We start from the raw sequence: 23,473 nt of genomic DNA, 5'->3' as shown, positions 1-23,473 counted from the left end.
TTGCGGGTGGTATTTTTTCAAACGCTTTTTTCCGGGTTCGCTTCTGGGTAAAACAAAGATGATGCGGGTCCGGTTGCGGGTGTTGCATAATAAATATATTTAAACAATAATAATTTAGTTTAATGTTTAAATCCTCAGACCTCTCCTCCGCGGGACCGAGCATAATCATAACCTCTGCAGCGCATCTATCTGCTGCTGAGCGCACCACATTTTGAATGGCTGAGGTGAAGCTCTCTAGCGGAGAATACACAATTTTCAATAACTCTTCTTCAAGAGCGAAATCCAACGTCTGGGAGGCTTTTGGTGTCAACCTAGATGGAGAAAATAAACAACATCCCAGGCTTTTTGAGCCAAATATGCAACTGCGTGTGTTAATAATTGCACGTTGTCACTGCTTATATATGGGTTCGGGTCGGGTTGCGGATCTTGTGCCGGCGGGTCGGGTCGGGTTGCGGAACTAATTGGCAATATGTGCGGGTAGCGGGGCGGGTTCGGTACTGCACGTCACGGGTGCGGGGCGGGAGCGGGTCTTGAAAATCAGACCCGTGCAGGACTCTGCCAGATAGAAGACACCGACGAGAAACCAAGGTGCATTATTAGCCACCCAGGCTTTAGAGAAGGCTGTCTCAGTGTTTGGACACTGAAAATAGCGTATCTTCAATACAAACAACAACACAGAGCAGTTGATGGCCCACTACACCAGTAAGTAAATATTGATTGACTCAACTGCCTATTGCAGCTTTGCTTTCATATAATACTTTTAGTCGCTACAGATATAGTACACTTTTAAAGATACCATTAAACTCTTTCAAGCAGTCAAAAACAGCTTGGCTTTTATTTTTTCTGTGTATGCAAGTTCAATGTATGCTTGGGAAAAGAAACAACTACACATGTGAGGAAATATATAAGAGGTCTATGATTCTGTCAAGCAGTCATGTATAACCTCATATTTATTTTGTACAAGTAAAATACAAATATCATGTTATAAGCCAATTTGTAACCATTGCTACATAATAGTCCTACTACATAACATTTTATTTTTCTCCAAATATATTTATAATCTGTATACTTTTTTTTCATTAGGAAGTATCGATATAGCCTACAGCTTATCGACAGTTTGTACGTTGGTGCTGGGGTGTACTCGGCCCAAAAATCAGAGTCCCGCTGCGTGCTGTAACCGAGATACGGAAGACTTACCCTGAACCGGGAGGCCGCTATCAGGGATTTCAATGGCCAAATCTGTAATTTGACATAAATCATGCAGCTGAACTGGTTAAAATGGTTTCACATGATGTAAATAATTTACAAAGTACATCATTTACAATATTATTTTTCCAAAGAAACATGTAAATATAACAACATTTTCCAAATCACAAGTTTGTAAGATTGTATTAATTTACTGTTTGATAAATAAAAAAGGGTTCTTTTGTTAATTTTTCACTTGTATCATTTGATCTTTATTGCAGTGTACATTAGTCTATTTTGGTATGTGCGAGCCCACAAATAATTAAAAGTGGTAAAAATAATAAAGATATTCAGACGTAATTCATTTTTGGCCTTACTTATTTCACTTCAACTTTTATATATTTCAGTCACTAGGCAAGTTCACTGTACTCTGGTGACATTTAGCTCAAGCTGGCATAACACCTGTAGTAACTTAATTCTGACCCGAGTTTTGTGCACAATCTTCCAGCACCCATGATCAATGTTTATAGCAATCAGGAAACATTCACAGCTCACAACTACACATCGCTTCCCCATCATGAATTGTTAGAAAGTTTAGCGAGGTCCGGTTACACATATGTTGAGCGAAAATAGCGGAAGGATACAAAACAAACAATCTAGACGAGGCTGGTGTTTGCCACGTGTGACGTCACACAGCTGGGTTAATGGCTGGCAAGCTTTTCGCTACCGGAGCGGAATAACACGGGAAAGTGGCACACATTTCATGTTATTTGGGGGGTATTTATGGAAAGAATCATTGATGTTGATATGTCAAATGAAACAGTGGAAAGTGATGAAGCGATTTATTAACACAGAATAACATTTATTTTGGACATTACATGGACTTTAAGTTCTTAAGGAAGAGCACAAGACACTTCCTAGGTCACATCATTTGCTATATAAACTCTGTACATCAATTAATGCACATACCACATCTGAATATATGTATTGCTGTAGTCATACACTCATGAACGCTTTCATTACTTGACGTCTGCAATACAGTAACAACCGGACCACAACCTTATGTAAGCAGTAACGATTTGAACTGTGTATAGCTGCTCTATGTGGTTGTCCAAGTGTGGTTTAATGCATATATTTATTTACATACTCGCTTGTATCAGCTAATATTTTGCGTTTGTTCACCTCAGTTTAACTTCATCTACATTTGATTAGGAATGCATAACACAAAATAGAAACATAAACCTGAACAAAGCATAATATATATTCCCTTAAAAAGAAAACAGCTTCAAAAACCATGGAATTAAAAATAAATTAAAACAAAATCAGGAAAGGCTCTCATATATACGTATGTTTTAAGAAGGAACTTAATGGACATCACTGGCTAAAATATAATGATCAGGATGAGATTTGATATATACTCTGAAAGCCCTTTAGACCGTCCCCTATACGACCCGACCATCAGTCAACAGGACAGGGTGAGATACTGCAGCTCTGTCCTTCAGGAGAACATCATCACTTCAGTACGGCCATCCGTTCCACTTGAATCAACATACCTGTCAGTCACATGAGATATTACGCCTGATGTCACTGCCATAGTGTCTTCATAAAGTCAGGGGTGGGGTGCATCCATACATATAAAAGTGTGCATTTATAATTGGATGAGATCAAACACAAACAGATGGATATATTTGACAAAGCAATCTCACCTTGAGGTTTATTTCTGAGATTTAAGTTGTATCCAACATTCTTCTTTCTTTGAAATATTTTTTCCAGCACTCTCCTTGCCTGTTTAGACTTACAAGGGCCATTCAGTGGCTGTTCTGGAGCATTTTAATCAAATACAATTAATCTAACCTTGTAACCAGAAGAAAAGTGCCGCGATCTCAACAATTCTCTGACATGGGCAAGCTCATATAAAAAGCAGCTACTAAATAGATTTTTCAATGTCAAGAAGAACTTCTATACTCTCAACTTGCATGTCCTTATTTTTGTTGATAAAATCCATCAAAGAGGGGGTGGTAGGGCTCTTTCAACCTTTGTCATGTAACATATTTTCGACTGAGTTTGGTTAAATGAGGCCAATGGATTCCATTCAGTCATTTCAATTGATTTCAGCTGAAGCCAGAAAACCTTGAGCACTAATAAAGAAGCAAAAGCAGTTACCTTCCGTTGAGTACAGATGAGTGTAAATGTACCATAGCTGCAATGAAAAGCTTTATTGACAGTTGCTTTGAGGTTTATTAAAGACATAAAGAAATTAAGGCTTATTGTACAATTTATTAGCACAAAATACAAGATAATTTCAGTATTTTATACATAGTGTGTGGAGCAAATCGTGATCTTCAAAATCACAGTGTATATATATATATAGCTGATTTTATGGTTATCAATGAAACTGGATTCATGATGAAAGTATGTTTGAGCCAATCGGAGAGAACACAGCATTCAACAAGAAGCAGAGCAGCAGCTGGGACCAGTTTGTGAACGAAGCGGGACAGAGCAGTAAATTATACAAATATGACCTACTTTGTGGCATCTCATATTTCAGTTTATCCATGTACAGCACCAGCACATGATGATCATCTACCTCCCAGAACTCTGATTTCATATGGTGCTAGAGACTTGGTACAAACATCTACGTCACCAAATGAAATCAGTTTCTGAGTGCAGTTTTCTGGTTGTATAGACACTCAGTGCTTTGTTCTTGAGACATGTTGGATACACAGAAAAGAGATTCTGATGTTGTGTAACATGGACCTGTGCTGGTAACTGGGTGCAGATGTGGGTGAAAAGTAGCTGTTGTTTGAAGAGGGAGGTTGTCCTGTGTTTGCTCCTCTCGCTGCACGATGGCCAAAAGCGAACAGTAGAGGGTGTGGTTACATTGAAAGACAGAGCCAAACCAGGAAGTCAGTGGAAGAGTAAATTAAAGTTCAAAGGGATATTTATTTAAGGTCTTCCAGTACTCCACCTAAAGAGACCAAACTCATCACACACAAAAACAATCAATGCAGTAAAAACAATCAAGTTTGAGACATGTAGGGATGAGAACACAGTTTAAGGAAACTGCTTGACATTTTAGAAAACAACATGCCGCACCTGTCATGTCAGGGCAGTGTTTCAATCATAACCGTACAAGGGAAAACGCACCATTTAGGTAAACACTGTTAAAATAAAGGTGTAACATTTACTGTCTTAATGTTTTTTTTAACAAAACATGATTACAAAGACCCAACAGCAGGAAAAGAAGAGACATGTGGGAAAAATATCATGCATTATGATCGAGATATTGTTGGCATTAAATGTGCAGCATAAAGGTATCAGGTCCAGCAGGGCTAATAAATAATGCTATGACTCATGTTTGTTCCCAGATGGCTTTATTTGAGCAGGAGTTGGAGGGGGTGAAGGTTTATATATGACACACTGTTCATCACACCTCCGCTTCCCCTTCCTACTGTACCACATGGGCCATCTAAATACATTTAAAACGACAGGCAGACAAAAAGATGCAGGATAAATCATGATTCCAGTCAAGGAGAAGGTTTGTTCTCGTGCCATCTTTGCCACATTAGACAAACAAAACAGTCCTGGAGGAGTTAAGTGAAAGGAAATAAAATGCCACACTCCTCTGGGTTTGATGGGAAATGCTATGCATCACCAAACCAGAATGATGACTGAGCCGCAGCTTACTGAGAATAAGCCCAGTAGGCATCCATCAAGACTTTAGTCATCAATTTATCTCTCATCATCACATCGATATGTATGTCTGCAGTCATTAAGCATCCAATCATTCAGATCAGGAGTGAGTCAGTTGGATATGAAGAGCTGAACTTAGTGGAGTCTCATGGAGGCAGCCTTGATGTCTGATATTTATCGTTATATTTTTTCATTGGCACACTAAAACTAAAATCCATCATTTCAGAAATGTCTTTAATGTCATTGCGGCCTATTGGCCATCATTTTTGTTTTTAATTGATAAAACAGTCATAGAGACAAAGGGAGAGGGACGGGTTGACATGCATAGAGCCAGAAGTCTGTTTTGAACCAGGAGCCAATACTGCAAAGACTCAGCCTTTCTGCATTGCTCAGATCAGATGAGCTATGAAAGTGCCCCTCACTCCAGCTATATAGAATCAGTCACTAGTATACTTTGGTTTCTTAATTCACAGTGAATGTAACCAATTACCTAATTTAAATAAATCAGTAGAGTTGACAATCCTGTTTATATTGTATATGTTAGCTATAAACATGTGGCTAGTTGTCCCATTCCTTAAATAAAAATGCACAGCTTTGTATATTATGAAGGGTTACATTGATTTAAAGGAACTAAATATTGAATGGATATAGGCTTACTTTACTTTAACAATATTACATACAGCTCTCCCATATGCATTTGCACCTCCTCTACTGGCGCTCTTCTTGGAGGCTTGGTGCGTCTCTGGTTGCAGCTCGATGTTCATATTGCACTGATGCTCTCCAGCATGCTTAAGTGAGTTCAAGTTTAGGACAGGGCAGGCAGAGCAATTATCCTTAATGGCAGAAGGTATAACCCGATGAATATGTGCAATCATGTGCTCGTGAGGAAGTCAGATGAGGAAGGGGGAGGACGTATTGAATCTAGAGGAAAGGTTTCCTATTCATCATGGACATGGACACGGAGGCTTGTTGACCCGTGTAAAGCTGAATTGACATTGAGGTTCCTGATGGGGAACGAAAAACAGCAACACCTTTGGGTGCCTCAAATATTTAAAGTATTTACCATTGAAGACAGCAACAAAACAAAAAGATTACTGGTGCATAGCTCTGATGATTATCTACTCCCAATGAAATGGTTTTATTTTCTGCGTGCTCATATTAGCATCACAGTTCATTACCATTAGAAAAGCAGTTCAACATTCAGTCAATTAAAGTCATTCTCTGTCTTGCAAAGAGATACTGTATCTATAAAATATGTCTTTATGAAACTACAGTATGGCTAGCATCTAGTGGGCTTAGCTTTCTATAAAGACAGAAAACAGTGGGAACCGGTTAGCCTTGCTCCATTTAAAAAAGAACATCTTATATCTAGTTTGATCGATGCTTACGAAACCAACATATAAAAACCAACAACTTGAGGTTTCAGTCAACTTTAGACAGAGCCAAGCTAGTTTTTTCAAACCGTTTCCAGTTTGATGCTAAGCTAACTGGGTTTATATTGAACAGACGGTGGTATCAATCTTCTCATCAAATCTTCAAAAAGCAGAGAACACATCCATAAATCTCTGTTGCTTGATTACGGAATCTACAGGATCAAACAACAGTAAAGCTTTTGAAACCCAACAGAACTCTCTATAACTTTATGACACTGCACGGCAGATAAGTCAGTCTATGATGTCAACACTTGATAAACTGACTTGTGCGTCATGTGCCAACACAACAGCTCCGCTTCCTAAACTTCTGTTTCACCTTGTGACAGATGAGTCATAGAAAATATTTCCTGGGCTTTTCATTTTCAAGAGGCAGCCGCGGTCTCCTGTTTATTAAATCATATATCAGTCTCTGCACGGTGATGGTTATGTATGAAGTCAAGTGTGTAAAAAAAAAGCAAAAACTGAATCAATTATGTCAAAAAATATGGAAAAACATGTCACCTTATTTGATGCCGAAGGATGAGTAACCACAAGGGGATTTTAGAGGCCTGCCAGTCTGCCGTTAATTAGTCTGGACCTTTATCGCCTTGCCTGAGAGCAGTGGCAAAGAAACACTTCATCACAAGCAGGATTTAAATGACAGAATGAGGTTTGCAGAGAATATGTACTGTAACTATATATACATACACCCAAACTATCGTCAGACAGGATCCAGGTCCCTGGCACTGACATATATGATACTTCCAAATGAGAGCAAAATAAAAAGGAGTACGAATCGCACATAAGATACTTCAGTATAAAGAAAGATGTGGATCGTTGGATCGTACTAGCATCACATTTTCAATGTGACCGAGAGAAGGACTCTTATACTTTGTTGTTGAATTTAAACGTTTACCCAGAAAGAAACCTCCTTGGTGTTTCTTCTCCTGGTAAGCCAGCTGATTAATTCCCTCCCACTGATTTTGGCAGTTGTTTTCCAGTTAATGGTCGTCAAGAAAAATTAATTTAAAGCCAAACAAGTTTTCAAGACATGTCAGAAAGCAGTCACTCTGCATAGCTACAGCTGACTGACAGTGGTTCAAAAATAGACTGAAAGTGAAAATGCTACGTCACTTTGAGTAACCCACCTCATACAATTAAATATAAACAGTGAAACAACAAAAGAGTAAGTAAAACAAATTTTAAAACACAGAAAATAAATGAGCAAACACATGATCACAGTAATAAACACAAACACTAACCTGTTGGAAATTATCCTTCACTTACCACACGATTCATTATTTTCTCCTTGCGAGGTTCTCACACACACTGCTCCGACTGAAGTATTTTATCCGGAACTGTACAGGTGCTGCAGTCCTCAGGGTTGTCTTCAGGCTGCATGGATGTGTGTATTTCTGTGTGAGTGTGACTGTCTGAACACACTGAGCGTCAGAGGAGTTATGAGATGGAGATGCCAGCGAGAGCACAGCCCCCTCTTCTCTCTCTCTCTGCTCTTTACAGTCAGTGTGAGCTGTTCATCCAAATGATCACACACACACACACACACACACACACACACACACACACACACACACACACACACACACACACACACACACACACACACACACACACACACACACACACACACACACACACACACACACACACACACACACACACACACACACACACACACACACACACACACACACACACACACACACACACACACACGTTATGAACAGTGAAATGTAATCATCGTAAAAAACAGTTCTCACAAGATAATTAACCATACTGGAAATACAATTTACAGTAAATCACAATCTCTCTTACACAAACACAACACACCCAGCATGACAAAGCATATTTTCTCTCTCAGCAACGCAAACATGCAATTTACTCCATGTACCCACTTCATCCACATGACCCTCATGCTTGTAAGCGATCAGCCCCACATGTTCGGTATTTTTCCTTGTTTCCAGTTATTCTATGACTGGATTAAACTCCTGACCTCCTTCAAGTGAGCTGAATCAAGTGCGAAAACAGGAACATATTGTTAAACCAAGCCGCAACTTGTATCCAATGATTGCCAGAACAACACGGCTTAAAACAAGCCCTGTAACTTCCTCCATGAGTAAAAGCACACAAACTGGGGAATTTCCCGGCCGAGGGGGGAAAGGGAAGGATAAAATAGTATCCGTATGGTGATGGCAGGTGAGAGGGCACGACTCACAGAGCAGGAATCTCACCCTGCATTCCTCTGGTGTGACGGGAAATTGAATAATTGAGCCTCTGTCAAACACCAAAGGCACAGAGCACTCGTATACATAGGCCACGCCCCCACCCATCACCCAGCTTCCTTTCCCAGTATCCGTTCCTATATGGTGAGTCAGATGACCACAAGATGAGTCGCTCTCTGTTCTCCTTTCATCTGTCCATCCTGAAGATGCCAAAGGAAGTGGCTCTGAGAGCTGAGTCACATCAACCGTCCTGCCTCCTCATCATGATAATCTCTACAACAACATCCACACTTTGATCCTTCTGTCAGCCATCCAGCATCCTCCTGCAGCGCTGTGTGCACCTGCTGCCACTCTCTCCTCCTTGGACCTCCCACCCTCTTCTCTTTTACTCTAATGCTTTCTTCCAGCTGTGTGTGAATCCACAGCCGCAGCATTAAAGGGATTCAATTCCAGATGTTGTCAGTCCTGCAGCTGACCTCCGCCCAACATCCTTACCATCCTGACCATCCTGACCACAGCACATCTCTGCTAAAAAGACTCAGAGAAACTGAAAATATAACTCCTCTGTTCACTCTGCTGCATATGAAAGATCTAAAGATTTAAAAAAAAGATCCTGTAAGTCATTGTAATGAGAAACTACCCCAAAATATTGGAGCAATGTCGCAAATGACTTAGAAATCTTTTCAAAATAATGATTTCAGGTCTTGAAAATAAAAAAGGGAAGCTTTGTCAAAAATAATGACTAAATATCCCCAAACACTTGGAACCTTTTTAGAATAATAAATGACTCTCAAAAATATTAACTACATTTTGCAAGACAATAAGAAACTTCTTAAATAATGATATAGTTTCTCAAAGTAATGACTTGGAATTGGCCTATATCGCAAACTTACTTTGAGATACTTATTTTTTCTTTTCCGGGATATTGTTTTTCATCAAAAGGCCATGTTTTAATAATTTTTTTTTACTTTTCCAGGCAGTAATGAGCTTCCCTGCACCTTCTTCTTCTCTCTGTTTGTGTTACTCTGACAACCAGCAAACAGACATGAGCTATATCGAGACTGCTGAACTGTCAAACGCTCAAATTAAATTCTCCGACTGCGCTGAACTTGGAGCGACATCAAGACAGCCTGGGTGGGTGTTACTTCTGTGTGATGAACATGAAGCATGAAGTTTAAAAGTGAATCTAAAGTTATAGTTTGAAATGTTGGGGAATATGCTTTCTGGTTTCTGGCAGAGAGCAAGATGAGAAGATTGATGCCACTCTCATCTTACTGCTAAATATGAACCCTTATGTAATATCTATATTACCCAGAGAACATTGCAGGTTGCAATAAAGAAACTGCTGCATGATTACCATTAGTCTCTATTCAATATGGTTTATTTTTGTTGCATATATACACCTTGTATAACACCATTGTCATGCAAAATCAAAAGATGTCACACAACTGCAAGCTCAGCAGGCAAAAAGAGAAATCTACCAAAGAAAAAACAAACATTGTTATGTAACAAACTACGAAAGTAGTCTGCAGGCTTCAGACGCATCCTTGGTAACAATCACTATAGCACCACTAAAGAAAGGACAGGATTGCGTAACGACAAACTCGATGCCTTCGTATGCCAGCTAAATGCAGCAGATATAACCCACATACAGCACAGGTGATACTGAGAAGAATTGGATGCTTGGATGTATATTTCAGTACCCAAAATGAAGATTATTTCAGCAAAGCCATACACACACCTCCCACACTAACAGCAGAAGAGATAGTTACCTTCATAAAGGAGAATGTGTGCAATTTATTTTACCAGGAAATCCCATTGAGAAGTAAAATCAATAAAGAGTGACTTGGCCAAGGTTGCTACTGTACCGAATCACATTCAAATACAACACGATGTTGGAGCAAGATTACTGAAGGCATAATCAAAAGTAAAGCTTACAGGTGGCCAAGGTTCACATTCATCGAGTGTATGCATGTCACTTCACATATGCGGAAGTGATTACAGTTCAGTTTGAATGTTGTAAAAATACATATAAAAAAAAAAGGGAAAGATCTGTTCTGAATTCGATTATACAAATAGACTGTTGAAGGCTAAAGACAACTGATTTAAATGGATTATTGAAATCTGCAAAGACAACTGTGATCCAGTCAGCAAAATGTGGATTTGCAGATGCAATTTTATGTCAGGTAGGCTATGTTGAATCTTTGGCTCCATTTAAGCTAGTGTACAATTCTTTAAATGAAAAAGTGTAATAAAACAACCGAAATATTAATTATGCCCTGTCACTTTAATATCACAGACAAATCCGGCTTTGGAGTAGTTGAGCCACCAAGGGTTTTGTAGACTTCAGGCTTTGCTTTGTGGATTTTCCCCTGCGTCGTAATCAGGAACATATAAATGTCAGGAAACCAGATTCCTGGCCACGCGTCAATATCCACTGACAACTAGTTATTTTGTATGGTGTAAGGATCCCTGTTGAGTCCAACTGCCTTTGATTTAAGCACATACTCATTTGTTTTACTCACATTTTTTCTTATGGCACTCATGATGCAGAGTGTTGTTTTGAACTTTTGCCACTAAGTCCAACACAGGCAGAAGTGTTCTGGTGGGAAGGTGACGTCTGCTAAATCCGCAGAGTGGCTGATGAGTAAATAAGACACAGGTGAGGAGGTAGGAGGGGAAGGCCGGGCAGAGCGGATGAAGGAAATGATAGCAGGTGTGTAGGTGGGAGGTGAGTCTGAGGACATCTGCTGGATGGTGTGAGGATGGCAGATCTGGGTAGTGTGAGGGAGGGTATGGCCTGAGGGAAAAGAGCAGAAAGGAGACATGCCAGGAAACAACAAGGAGAATACAAACTCCTTGTGACAGTAACAGTAATGGGCTTTTCTCTGTGGAACCAACAGGCCTCATTTACTTGATATTGTTTCCTTTTAAATAAATGTAACCAGCTAAGATTCATTCCATCACCTTCTAAACCAAAGAAATTAATCTACATAGGTATTTAAAAGCAAAGCTACATTTTCTACCTGCATGATGGGCTGAGAGATAACACAGAAGCGCTAATATCGGACTGCTTGCATTTCAAAGGCAGATATATCAAGTGTCATCATTGTTTTGCCCCTGAGATTTGCTCAAAACATATAGTATATTTTTCTTATTTGAATCACTATCACTTCAAATGTTACATTCACAATTGTTCCATTAAAATCTAAGTTACATGGGCAGTGAGGCCAGAACTATCAGGCCTATATTTTATTATTGTAGCAACGAATGTGAGAATTCAGAATGTTAACATTGCTTTGATTAAAAAAAACTGTGCTCACTCAGATGCAAAGAAAGGTATCTTCAGATCTCTTTAAACAAAGTAAAATGGAAGATTTATATGAACATTTCATATCTGAACAGGACGAAAGAAAACTTTTGACCATTTTTTACAGGTCAGCCAACAACATGGATGAATCTGCAGGTATGTTATCCACATAGAATCCCAACTCTCTGGGTGAGGTATTATTTGAAAAATCTGTTGAAAATGGTCACTTTAAGACGTATTGGCATCAGCTAATTTGATCACTATTCAGGTACCGATCAACAAAAATACACCTGTTAGCTACTCTGGCTCTAAAGGTGTGGAACGAGCTCCCCATTGAAATGAGCAGAGCTGTAAGAGCCGTTTACGTTAGTCTTCACTTCGTCTAGAGACCTTTAGACCCAACAAAAATATTTTTAATATTTCCAGCCCTTACAAGGCTTAGCCCATTTGAAGCCAATGCACCACCACTTACAATGCTTTTGGCTAACTTTATTATTGTGAGTTTGTATCACCATGGTTTACCGCATCAGCTAAATTTAATTTAATGTTACGTAATTAATGCAAGGCAAGTTGATTTTCTATGTTTTGGCAACAGGTTCGGTGAGGCCAAAGCGAAGGATCATTAAGATGGAAGTGTCAAACCTCGAACCATCTGCCCTGACTCAAGGCCAGATAACAGCGTTGGCTCTTTGCTTACCGTCTTTCCAGTGTGGGCCCAAAACTGATGAATTGAGTTTTAACCAAATGTGGTGCAAGGAAAGGGTATGTGTGTGCCAGTTCAGCACAACTTTAATAATCCCACTCTCATTGGCACAAACTGAAGAAGAAAGCAAAAGGATGACGCTGCTTTTGACCCAAATCCACCCTCATCAGATCGACATACCGACGCTGGCTAACACGAAGAATCACTTAAAAAAGATACAGTTTGAGGGGAGGGAGTTGGTGAGAGTCACCTGTTTGGTTCACTCAGACAGCAGACAGTAAGAGCAAATGGAGAGTGTCTGACTAAAATTTGGAGGGTCAGATGATCACGTTTGTGATCTGCACCATGAAAATGGACCTGGAAATATCGAGCAGTGAAGAGAGATGGCGGTCAGAGCCCCAAGTGGGAACGACGACCCCTGAACAAGGACACAGAGAACATCACTATTTTAGTTACCGTTGAAACTGCTTTATGTGATTATTTGTGGCCACTTGTGGGCAGCAAGACCAAACTGTAAGCACAACTTTGACACAATAAGTAAAGTAAACTTTTTTCGCAAACTGTTGCCTAATTACACATCCGCAGACACAGAGACACATTAGCATTTTTTTGGAGTCCTGTTTTCACCCATGACTACAGGGTTTTCTTAATTAAATCTCTTGGAGTTTCGTTTTGCGCTTCACAAACTCCTAAAGGAAATATAAAATGATACCAGCGAGTGAGCGAGAAAAGTAAAGACAAAGAGGCTACGGCGAAGCAGCTAGTCAAGGCTGCACATGAGCTATGAACTTCAGCAGTGTGCTAGTATGCTTACAATGACAATGCATGTTTAGCTGTCATATTTACCATCTTTGGATGGCAATCTATTTAATAGTTGTTGAGAGATTCATGTCCAGACACTAGTGTCGCTAAATATATTTATTAAAGTCACAGCAGCTTTAAATGACCTTTGCCAGTCATACTGTTCAGGTTCAAAACTGTTCATGTTTGCATTAACAAAAAGTCGAACATGATCAATCAATGACTCCTGTGAAGTGAGAAAAACTGTCAGAACCACTAAAAACATACTGTGTTTCTCGAGAAGTTTGGAAACTTTGCATGTTATTGCTCTGGATGTTGGTACTTCATTAGTTCATTTGATAGTAAACACAGATGGTACACACACAAAACATGATGCTTCTAGAGTAGTAGGCTACTTTGTCAAATTGCATGAGTGTACTCAAATGCAATTACATAATGTTTAGTACACACACCAGTCTTGTGCATAAACACAAAATGCCACAGATACACTGGTGCCTGTGGCCGCTGCTTCCTCTGTGGCAAATGAAAGAAATGCATGTCAGATCTGGTCTGCTGAGCACAGCTGCTCCTTGGTTTTTACTTTCATGGCTTTTCTTGTACAGCCAGTATAGATGAGGATGTAAGCTGCAAGGGTAAACAAACACTTTAATGACTGCTTGTGGAAGTCCTTTTAGGCTTCAACGTGAAGGGAAGTTTTAACTATATCTCATTAAATAAATAAATAAGCTTTAATATGTTTTGACAAATCAAATTCAGAGTTCAAAGCAAAGTTCACTAATGCAGTAAGACTGAAAATAAGAAGGTAAAATACATGCAAGTACTTCCAAAATGTAAGAAACCAAGAGAAGCGACCTTATCTTTGGCTTAACAACCATTTATTTCGAGATCGTTTTATGGCTGTAGAACTTCCTCACATCACACAAGCTCACGTAGCATAGAGCAGATCCTTTTATATCATCTCTAAATGGCAAACAAGATTTTATTCCCCATCTCTGTGAATGTGAGCGACTTCTTTCAGCCAGACATGCATGCAGACACTCACTTCCTCCTGAAATCAACCAGCACATTGTGTAACTAAAATTAGATGAGACGAAACCTCACATGTTAACAAGCACGCAAGTCCTCGATTTAGCAGCACTGTGGTTTCACCAAAATTAGGAGCAGAAAGACTCGAGATCTAATAAGAAATGCAACTATTTAAAATGAACCTCCCTTTAATACAGTTGCACATAAATCCATTTTTATCCTGTTCCATGCTTCTGCTCATCTATAATCAGAAGCAAATGGTGTCACCACTTGTAATCACTTTATACAGTATATCAAAATCAGTTATCCTTTCATTTAGAATCCCTCAACGTTAAAGATTAATATTGCTTTAGTTTTACCACAAAAATAGAGGAATATTAACTGTCTAAAACAACTCTACTTCAAAACCTGGCATATGTTAACCAGGTACAATTACAGTCAATGAACCCACCATGTTGTTTGAAGAATGGTTAATAAGTGACACTAACAAAAGGGAATGCCATCCTTCCTTTAATCAATAACGGATGGATGAGGAAATGTTTTGAGTAGCAGTCTGAAGGTGGAGGGACCTCTACTGGTGTTATCAGTGTCTTGTCTGATGTTGAGTGTAAGAGTTATATTTAAGAGCAACAAAAACGAATCAAAAATAGTATGTTGAGAGCAAGTTGAGCCAGACACAGTGTCCCAAATTCTTTACTATTAATTGTATACAGTTATTTGTTTCAGGTCAGTAATTTTCAAATAGAGCATTATAGACTTGTACAGATCTCACTTTGAATTTGTTGATTGGTTTGATTAGTAGCAAGGTATTCTTTTTTGGCTCATTTTATCATTGTGCATTGCATTGTGGGGGGAAAAATACAGCATCATTTAAAGAAATAATGTTTTTTGTGTGTGTATAACAACTGAAATAAACCAGACCAACCACAATGAGCTGTGTCATCTAAAAGGTTTGAACAGTTGATTTGTTATTTGACAGTTTATACAAAGTACAAATAAAACAGTGAAATGCTATAAACATAAAAAAATAAACTGGTTACTACAATTCTGGCCTGGCCAAGAAGGCAGCAACGTTACACGTTCTTACACATAACACAGACATGTAAAATACAGAGAACACAACTAAGTAAACAAGAAGACTAAAAGCAGTCACTACATTGTGCACATTAGGACAGTTTACAGAAAGGTACACTACTTATTACTGCAAGAGCAGCTGGTGGTAAGGACCTCAGACAACTTCAATTTAAAACATGCTATTGAGACAAGTGCCCTCAGTTTGAGGCGTGATTGAAGGTCATTCCAAGACCAAGGACCATGATAAAAAAAGACTCGTTTTCCCAGCCTCAGTCCGCACGGCAGGACCCTGGAACCGTATCCAGGCACTGGATCTGAGGTTGTAAGAGTCACAAACTGGAGCAAATCTGGCACATATGTACAGTGGAAGCTTACCTAAAATGGCTTTATACCCTACGAATGAATATTGCATGTTATGTTATATAAAACATTTATTTAAATATCCCTGCAAGTGAATGTTTTCAGAAATGTTCATGTGACATCAAAATGTAAAAAATATATTCAACTTTAGATGAGGACATGATTCATCCACTAGAGGGTATCAAACACGCAAAACAAAAACAAGTCGTTTTGTGATTCCACAACAAAGTTTATTGAGATGTCTTTAATTTCTTTGTGCATGCACCAGAAATAACCCGTGAAATAATGTATGTACAGTACAATAACCTCAAACACTTATAGGTGTGTGTCACTTCACACTCAGCTCAATGAACAATTCTTTCATGCATCTGCAATATGATAATAGCTTTCCTAACTTCAAGGCATACATACATGATGATCAACAGCACTCCTTATATCTTATACAAATACTTGAATTCTAAAGTTTTCATCGTTTGCTCCTTTGTTGTGATTTGCCTTATTTTCGACACCAGGTTTGATCGATTTGCTACTGCTGTGGCACAACAGGCTTTCAGATGATCTTCAAACCACTGGCACTTGTTCCAGACTAGTGTAAAGCCTGGAGTTGATTCTCCTGTGACTCCTGTGTTTCCAGTAAATCGTTCATTTGTTGAATTATCTTCATCAAGTTTCTTTTGCTTTCTTACATCTGTCAGATGTCTTCATCAAGTCACATTACCCTCCTGTGCTCAGTTTATTCTGTAGATGGAGGAGTGAAAAAAAAATCATTTTGACATGTATCAAAGAGTGACTGTGGTAGATTTTTATATATATATATATTGTAGTCATACCTTCTTGGCATTGTCCACACACTGCATGTAGGCCGAGGCGATACTGGAGCAGGACAGAGTCTTTCCAGTGTTCTCCCTGTAGCATTTCAGAATCTGACCCTGCAGGTCACTGCAAACCGGCTGGATATCAACACGCCTGTGAGACACATGTAAATATAAAGAACAATGGTTTCTGAAACATGCAAAGTAGAGAAATATCTTATATATACGCTAAAATCCTTTAGTTCCCTCCACAGGGAGTTTCTCTCCCACACACTTCCTCCCTCTGCCTGAAACACGTCTATTGGACTCATTTGTTTACTTCCAAAACATAGTGACATCACTATGTTGCGGACTGGGCTCTGGTTTCAGACAGAGGGTGAAAAGAGGTGCTGCAGAACAGGCAGTATGAGAAAAGTAAATACCTTTTTGAACATTGAAGCACAGTAGAGACAAAAAATACAATATGAACCTGCAAATGAGCACACTAGGTCCTCTTTAAGACCAGATTATTAAGACAGGCACATTTGGATGTCATTTTTGGATTCATGCAAATACAATGATTCCAAACTTACGCAAAACGGTTGTGAGTGTCTTCTTTGCCCTTCTGGAAGCTCTCAGCCGTCACTTTATAAAACTCAGTGCACTGTCAAACAGGGAAAAAAACTCAAAGGTAAAATATTACAACACGTAAAATATAAAGAGCTTGTTCTCTGACAATGCCTGTATGCTGCTGCTGTAAACGACACAATGTACAGTTTGTAAATTTGTGGAGAGCTTAACAATGATCAAATACTCATTATGAAGCTACAATAAGAGCTGCAGATTCAGGCGATTCTCTACATCAGTGTTTCTCAAACTTTTTCATACAAAGGACCACTTAACCAATAAAAACATACTCGCGGACCACGTAACTCTACAAATATAAAAAAACACATCGTTTTTCTAGAAGATATTACAAATCGCCTGAAAATGGTACAAACAAGTGGCAACACGTGTGATGAAGGTGTTGCGCTGGGCTATATCATGCAATTGAAAGTGAAATGTATCCTTGCTCCATTGCGGAGATATTCCCGCGAGAGTGCGGAAAACTTAAATTAATAAATGTATTTCAAATGTGAAATTTTACCAATATACTCACGGACCACTAGGGGGCGCTCACGGACCACCAGTTGTCCGCGGACCACACTTTGAGAAGCACTGCTCTACATTGTGTTCACCTTTTTTTCGAGTTTTGTGACGTGTTCCCTGTAGAGAGCGTCTCGTTTCCTCAGCTCTTTCTCCCGCTCCTCCAGCTGATGAGCCTGTGAGTTTAAATGTGTTAGCTAAATCCAAAATGAAATGTTCATGATTTCATATATTGTGGACAGTAAACAGAATTCCAATATGTGATATCACTTTATTTTCTTATCTCATCATCAAAGAAATGGAGAGCAGCAAAGCATAAACTCAGCGGCTTCAGTGCGATTAGATTAGAATGAAAGTGAAAAAGTGAGTCATGCACGTGTAAATGATCTCCCGTCTTACCTTCACCTCCATCCGCTGAAACAACACAAGAGGGCAAGAAAGAAAGAGATTCACAGTAAGAGGAGGAAGGGCTTTCACATTGTCACGAGAGATCCTATCGATGTACAGATCGTGTTGTTTGTGTGCTTACGTAAAGCTGCACCATCAGCCTCTCATCGTCAGTTTTTATTCGCTCCCTCGCGATGGCCTCCGTCAGGTTCTCCACGTACGCCGCCTTCTCCGCCTGCAGCGTCTTCATCACCTGCTTCTCCACCTGCATCTGAGCGGCTGACAGGGCCTCTGCATGAGCCTGAGCCCTTATCTCGTCCAGCCTGCACACAGTTCACATGTTCTACTTGCACTGGTTCATCCGTCACACATTAGCTTAAAGCGATGAAATAAGTTAATAAGTTGATAGAAAGAAATATCATCAACTGCAATTTTGATGCTATTTTTCAAGCAAAATGTTCAATCTTTAGCTTCTGAAATATGAGGATGTGCTGCTTAGTATCACTCTTCACTGATTATCTTTCGGTTTTGGCCATAGATGGAAATCGTGGAAATTATGATGTGCATTTTTCAATATTTTCTGACATTTCATACACAAAACGATTATTCGAGCTAGAAAAGTAATTGGCCAATCAACTAATAATGAAAATAACACACACACACACACACACACACACACACACACACACACACACACACACACACACACACACACACACACACACACACACACACACACACACACACACACACACACACACACACACACACACACACACACACACACACACACACACACACACACACACACACACACACACACACACACACACACACACACACACACACACACACACACACACACACACACACACACACACACACACACACACACACTTTTTTCAACTCTGGGTGAGAGTTTGTGAATTTGTAACCGATTAATCAAACCAATATTCAATTCAATGGCTCACTGCTACATATTAATCAGACATCTTATTTCAATTAAAGTGGAAACAACATATATACAGTTCATCTAATCACACAGCAACAGGACCCAAGGGTTCCCACATAAGAGCACATGTCACAGAAACAGGATTCCTTACTGTCGCTGCAGCTCCTTCCTCCTCTGGTAGATCTCCTCCTCCAGACTCATCTGCATCTCCTCTTTGATCTTCTGCCTGAGGTTCTCCTCCACCACCTCAGGAGGAGGAGTTGGGGCTGTAAACACATTCAATCATTGATAAAAAGCTTTAAAAAAAATTGTATTTAAAAATCTTGCTACAATCTTTTCCTTGGCGATCAGCTCACCTGCTGCAGGTGGAGCTGCTGAGGCTACAGTAGGAGCTTCAGCCTCAACGGCAGGGGGCAGAAACACCGTCATGGTGGGCTCCTCAGCAGGTGGAGCAGGAGCAGGTGGAGTAGGAGCAGGTGGAGGTGGTGCCAGAGGCTCGACGAAGGAATGGCTTACAGGTGCATCAGAGGGTACAAGAGCCAACTCCACACAGTGACAGGGAGGGGAGGGCTCTTCAAAAGTGAGCTCTGGGAGAGGTGAAGGTGCCGCCAGGGCCTCGGGGGGAGGACAGGGTGCAGCAACCAACTCTATAAGAGGAGAGGGTGGTGCTTCTGGCTCCAGGGGAGAAGATGGTGCTGCAACAAGCTCTAGAGGGGCTGCCACTGGCTCTGGGAGAGGAGTGGGTGCTTCCACCTGCTCTGGAGTAGTAGAGGGTGCTTCCACAATCTCTGGGGGAGGGGAAGGTGCCGCCACCAAATCTAAGGAAGGAGCTGGTGCTGTCACTGGCTCTGGGAGAGGAGCGGGTGGTGCAACACACTCTAAAAGAGGAGAGGGTGCTTCCATCTGCTCTGGAGTAGGAGAGGGTGCTTCCACCTGCTCTGAAGTAGTAGAGGGTACTTCCACAATCTCTGGGGGAGGGGAAGGTGCCACCACAGATTCCAAAAGAGGAGCTGGTGCTGTCACTGGCTCTGGGAGAGGAGCGGGTGGTGCAACAGACTCTACAAGAGGGGCAGACGGTGCCACCGTCTCAGTGGGAGTAGGTGGTGCTGTTACCAGCTCTAAAAGAGGGGTGGGTGGGGCCACCGGCTCCGGGGCAGGAGATGGTGGTGCCACAAGCTCTAGTGAAAGACAGGGAGCTGCCAGCGACTCTAAGGTAGGAGATGGTGCTGTCATTGGCTCTGGTGGACAACAGGGTGGTGCAATGGACTCTAAAAGAGTAGATGGTGCTGCCACATACTCTGGTGGAGAAGATGGAGCTGCCACTGATTCAAAAAGAGGAGTGGGTGCTTCCAGCTGCTCTTGAGGTGATGGAGGTGGAAGCGTTTCACATGCAGGCGTTAAATCAAAAGCTGCAGCAGGAGGGACTGCAGCCTCAACAGGACAGGGTGGTGTTATTGGGGTTAATTCAACAGTGGGTGGAGCCTGACCTGTTTCCTCTGGTGGAGCAGACAGTAAAGCAGAATGAAGAGGTTCAACAGACAGAGCTACAGCAGCAGGTGTTTCAGAGGGCGGAGGGGAAGATAGAGGTTCAGGTGGAGCAACAGCCAAGTCCACAGGTGGAGGTATGACAACAGGTTCTGCTACTGGAGGTGGAGACAGGGTTTCTGGCTCGACATGAGGTCGGAGGAAGGATTCAAATGGAGTTGGGACTACTGGCTCCACTACAGCGGGTGGAGGAGGAGACTCCACAGGTGCCTCTACTTGTGGAGGTGCAGTAGGCGGAGGTGGAGAGGAGAGAACAGGGTCAGCTAGAGGTGGAGCTTCTGGCAGGGAGTGAAACTTCACAGGAGGTGGAAGTACGAGTTTTACAGGAGGGGCCAGTTCCACTGATGGAGGAAGGGATGGGGTTTCAAGAGTTTGTTGTGGGGGGGTGAACGGAGGTGGAGGTGTCAGGAGAGGGAGTACGTTTTTGACTGAGGGGGGGGGAACGGGAGGTGGTGTTTGTGTTTCAGGTGGAGGAGGACGTGGTTTCTGTGAAGGTGGAGGAGCGACGACCTTAGACTCCTTCATCCGATGGATCACTTTGTCTGACAGCTGGAGAGAAACAAGAGAAACACTTAAATTACATGGATTTGTTAAGGATTTCTTCTTATAGTTAAGTGTTTTTCTTTAAGTGCTTTTGACCTCTTTTTCTTTATCTGGCTTTAGTAGTGCGACATGTGACCGGCCTACATAGATTAAAAGAAATGGAGCTCTCATCGTGTCGGAAAATCATGTCTTTGCAACTTTACTTCTGTCTGATGAACACTTCTGTATTCTTTAAGAGTAAATTCATTCTAATTAAATAATGTTTAAGACCTATCTGAGATCTGAAGGCCATGATCACAAAGAAAGTCTCTAAATACTAAAAATCAGGTCAAAACGTATCGATCCCTAGAGAGGAAATTCAGTAGGAGTGCTTCAGTATGTAGTCTAGTCAAGAACAGAACTTTAGTTGTAGAAATTTGAAAAACGTTCTTACAATCTCTACAATTATTACATAATATGGACCTGCCTAACCTTCCACTCCTTGTGGTTGATTAGTTATACATAATTATGTGTGTATCAGCTTAATGTTTACTTTGCTGCTCTATCCTTAGAGTTTTAAAGTTCCCTTGGTGTTGCAGGAGGTCACCGATAGTGGTCGATAAACAAAGGTCGCAGTTTGATAACTACCTCAAAATAACTTCTGGGGCTTGTTTAAATACTCAAACACGAATTTAGAATTGGCTTTTAAAAACGGTGACATAAGTTTTATTTAAAAAAAAAAAACGTGATTTATTTTTTAATAAATTAGATCATCTCCTTAATAAGATTATTCAAGCAGGTGTACAAGTATTTGTATTTTCCTTGTAGTCCATGTTACAGCCCACCATTTTCTTGCTATATTTAACACCACAGCAGTGTGTGAAAGCCTACATTTTTGCAGTGACAACAAACATGAGGTCCAGTTCAATCAATACAAAAAAATACTACATCTCAAAATCAGAAAAGTATAAATCAGCAGGGCTTGCCTAACACTCCTGCCCTGTGCAATGAGGGTCTGTGCATTGAAACAGTGTGCAGTAATTGTTTGAATACTTTCTCCCACTTTCAGATCCATGCATTCTCCCTAAGCTTTCACTCACCCGAATGCCCTTCACAAAATTGACTCCTCCACCCTCCTCTCCTGGGAGGTGACTCGGACTGTTTCCCCCCATCCACACTCCAGCAGCAGCAGATACTCGCTACTCTTAGTATGTATGATATTATTTAATCCACAAGGTGGATGTGCGCTCAGTGATATCAACTCTACAGCTGCAACAATCTGCCCTTCCCACTCCGAGCGTCAACAAGAGCTGCTGCTATTGGATATTGCTGAACAACGCGGCTCCTGATTGGTCCGTTTGCTTTACAGCGTGTCAGACATGAAGGAACATTGTGTCCCAGCAAACAACACTTATAAAACTAACAATTTATCAGTGTTTTGAAGTAGCCTGACTTAGTACATTTACACAAGTACTGAAAGGGCATTTTTAATTACTTGTACTTGGCTTGAGAATTTACATTTTATGCTACTTCATGACTACTCTACTACAATTCAAAAGAAAATATTGTAGGCCTATGTTGTAGGCTACATGTAAAGTATCCGCTATATTGCTATTTACTTGACAGATTAAAATACTTGATGTAAAGTATAATCAAGACATTAATATAATATAGCCTATTATTACAATACACAGCAGCAGGATCATCATCTTTCAAATGATGTATTACAATCCAAAAATATGATACTCTATTCTGAAATGGGGCTTTCGGCATACTTTTTCTACTTTAAGTTTATTTTAAAGAAGTGGTAGTACTCATTTAATTAAAAGTAGCAATGAAAGCATGTAGAAATACTCAAGCAGTACTCAAGGTACACGTTAAATAACACTTCATAATATATTTCTAAAGTACAGAAAGTTAAAGCACTTTTAATGCAAAATGTCTCATTTCATAATTATGTATATTATATAATTGTATCATTGTGAAGATACATTTTATGTAAGCATAACTTTAATGTTATAGGGGGAAAACGTGGATCTTTACTGCTCGGTTGCTTAATCTAAAATACATCACAACAATTATATTTTTTTGTTATGTGAGAGGAGTAAAGGCAACTTAGACGTAGACGAGCAGAAGTATGAAGGAGGTTCAGTTATTAATACTCATGTAAAGTACAAGTACTTCAAAATTATACTCAAGTACAGCCCTTTAAATTAGCAACAGCTACTCTGGTATCTTCTGTATATTTGTAGCAGGTTGTCGTTTTAATGAGAGTGTAAAGGTTTATTTTAAGATGGGATGTTTCCTGTTGAGGAAAACTGAT

At 40.3% G+C, this 23,473-nt stretch overlaps 1 protein-coding gene and 2 long non-coding RNA genes across 5 annotated transcripts; 1 reads left to right on the top strand and 2 right to left on the bottom strand.

The window, feature by feature from the left end:
- Nucleotides 1–3,442: 3,442 nt before the first annotated feature.
- LOC307041660 lies at nucleotides 3,443–7,833 on the bottom strand. The gene is made up of 2 exons (XR_013808841.1): nucleotides 7,578–7,833; nucleotides 3,443–6,902 (listed from the first exon to the last, which is right to left on the bottom strand). It is a non-coding gene; the product is annotated as an uncharacterized lncRNA (long non-coding RNA).
- Nucleotides 7,834–11,381: 3,548 nt separating this feature from the next.
- On the top strand, nucleotides 11,382–12,574 carry LOC307041302. Its single transcript, XR_013808720.1, has 3 exons — nucleotides 11,382–11,530; nucleotides 11,971–11,999; nucleotides 12,439–12,574. It is a non-coding gene; the product is annotated as an uncharacterized lncRNA (long non-coding RNA).
- Nucleotides 12,575–16,015: 3,441 nt separating this feature from the next.
- On the bottom strand, nucleotides 16,016–22,574 carry LOC307040176 (uncharacterized protein). Of its 3 annotated transcripts, XM_079682768.1 has the most exons (10): nucleotides 22,251–22,569; nucleotides 20,017–21,177; nucleotides 19,440–19,986; nucleotides 19,235–19,349; nucleotides 18,274–18,454; nucleotides 18,144–18,158; nucleotides 17,837–17,920; nucleotides 17,192–17,262; nucleotides 16,638–16,773; nucleotides 16,016–16,545 (listed from the first exon to the last, which is right to left on the bottom strand). In XM_079682768.1, exons 1-10 carry the CDS (start codon nucleotides 22,320–22,322, stop codon nucleotides 16,522–16,524), a joined length of 2,406 nt encoding a protein of 801 aa, XP_079538894.1. In that variant the 5' UTR covers nucleotides 22,323–22,569; the 3' UTR covers nucleotides 16,016–16,521. The 3 variants fall into 3 exon arrangements, with proteins under 3 accessions (XP_079538894.1, XP_079538892.1, XP_079538893.1); XM_079682766.1 differs by having other exon boundaries at nucleotides 19,440–21,177; nucleotides 22,251–22,568; XM_079682767.1 differs by lacking the exon at nucleotides 18,144–18,158 and having other exon boundaries at nucleotides 19,440–21,177; nucleotides 22,251–22,574.
- Nucleotides 22,575–23,473: the final 899 nt, after the last annotated feature.

Source organism: Notothenia rossii (genome assembly GCF_949606895.1).
Source record: "Notothenia rossii genome assembly, chromosome: 5".
NCBI classification, from domain to species: Eukaryota; Metazoa; Chordata; class Actinopteri; order Perciformes; family Nototheniidae; genus Notothenia; species Notothenia rossii.
Note: the sequence above shows the minus strand (reverse complement) of the source record. Positions and strands in the feature narration are given on the sequence as shown.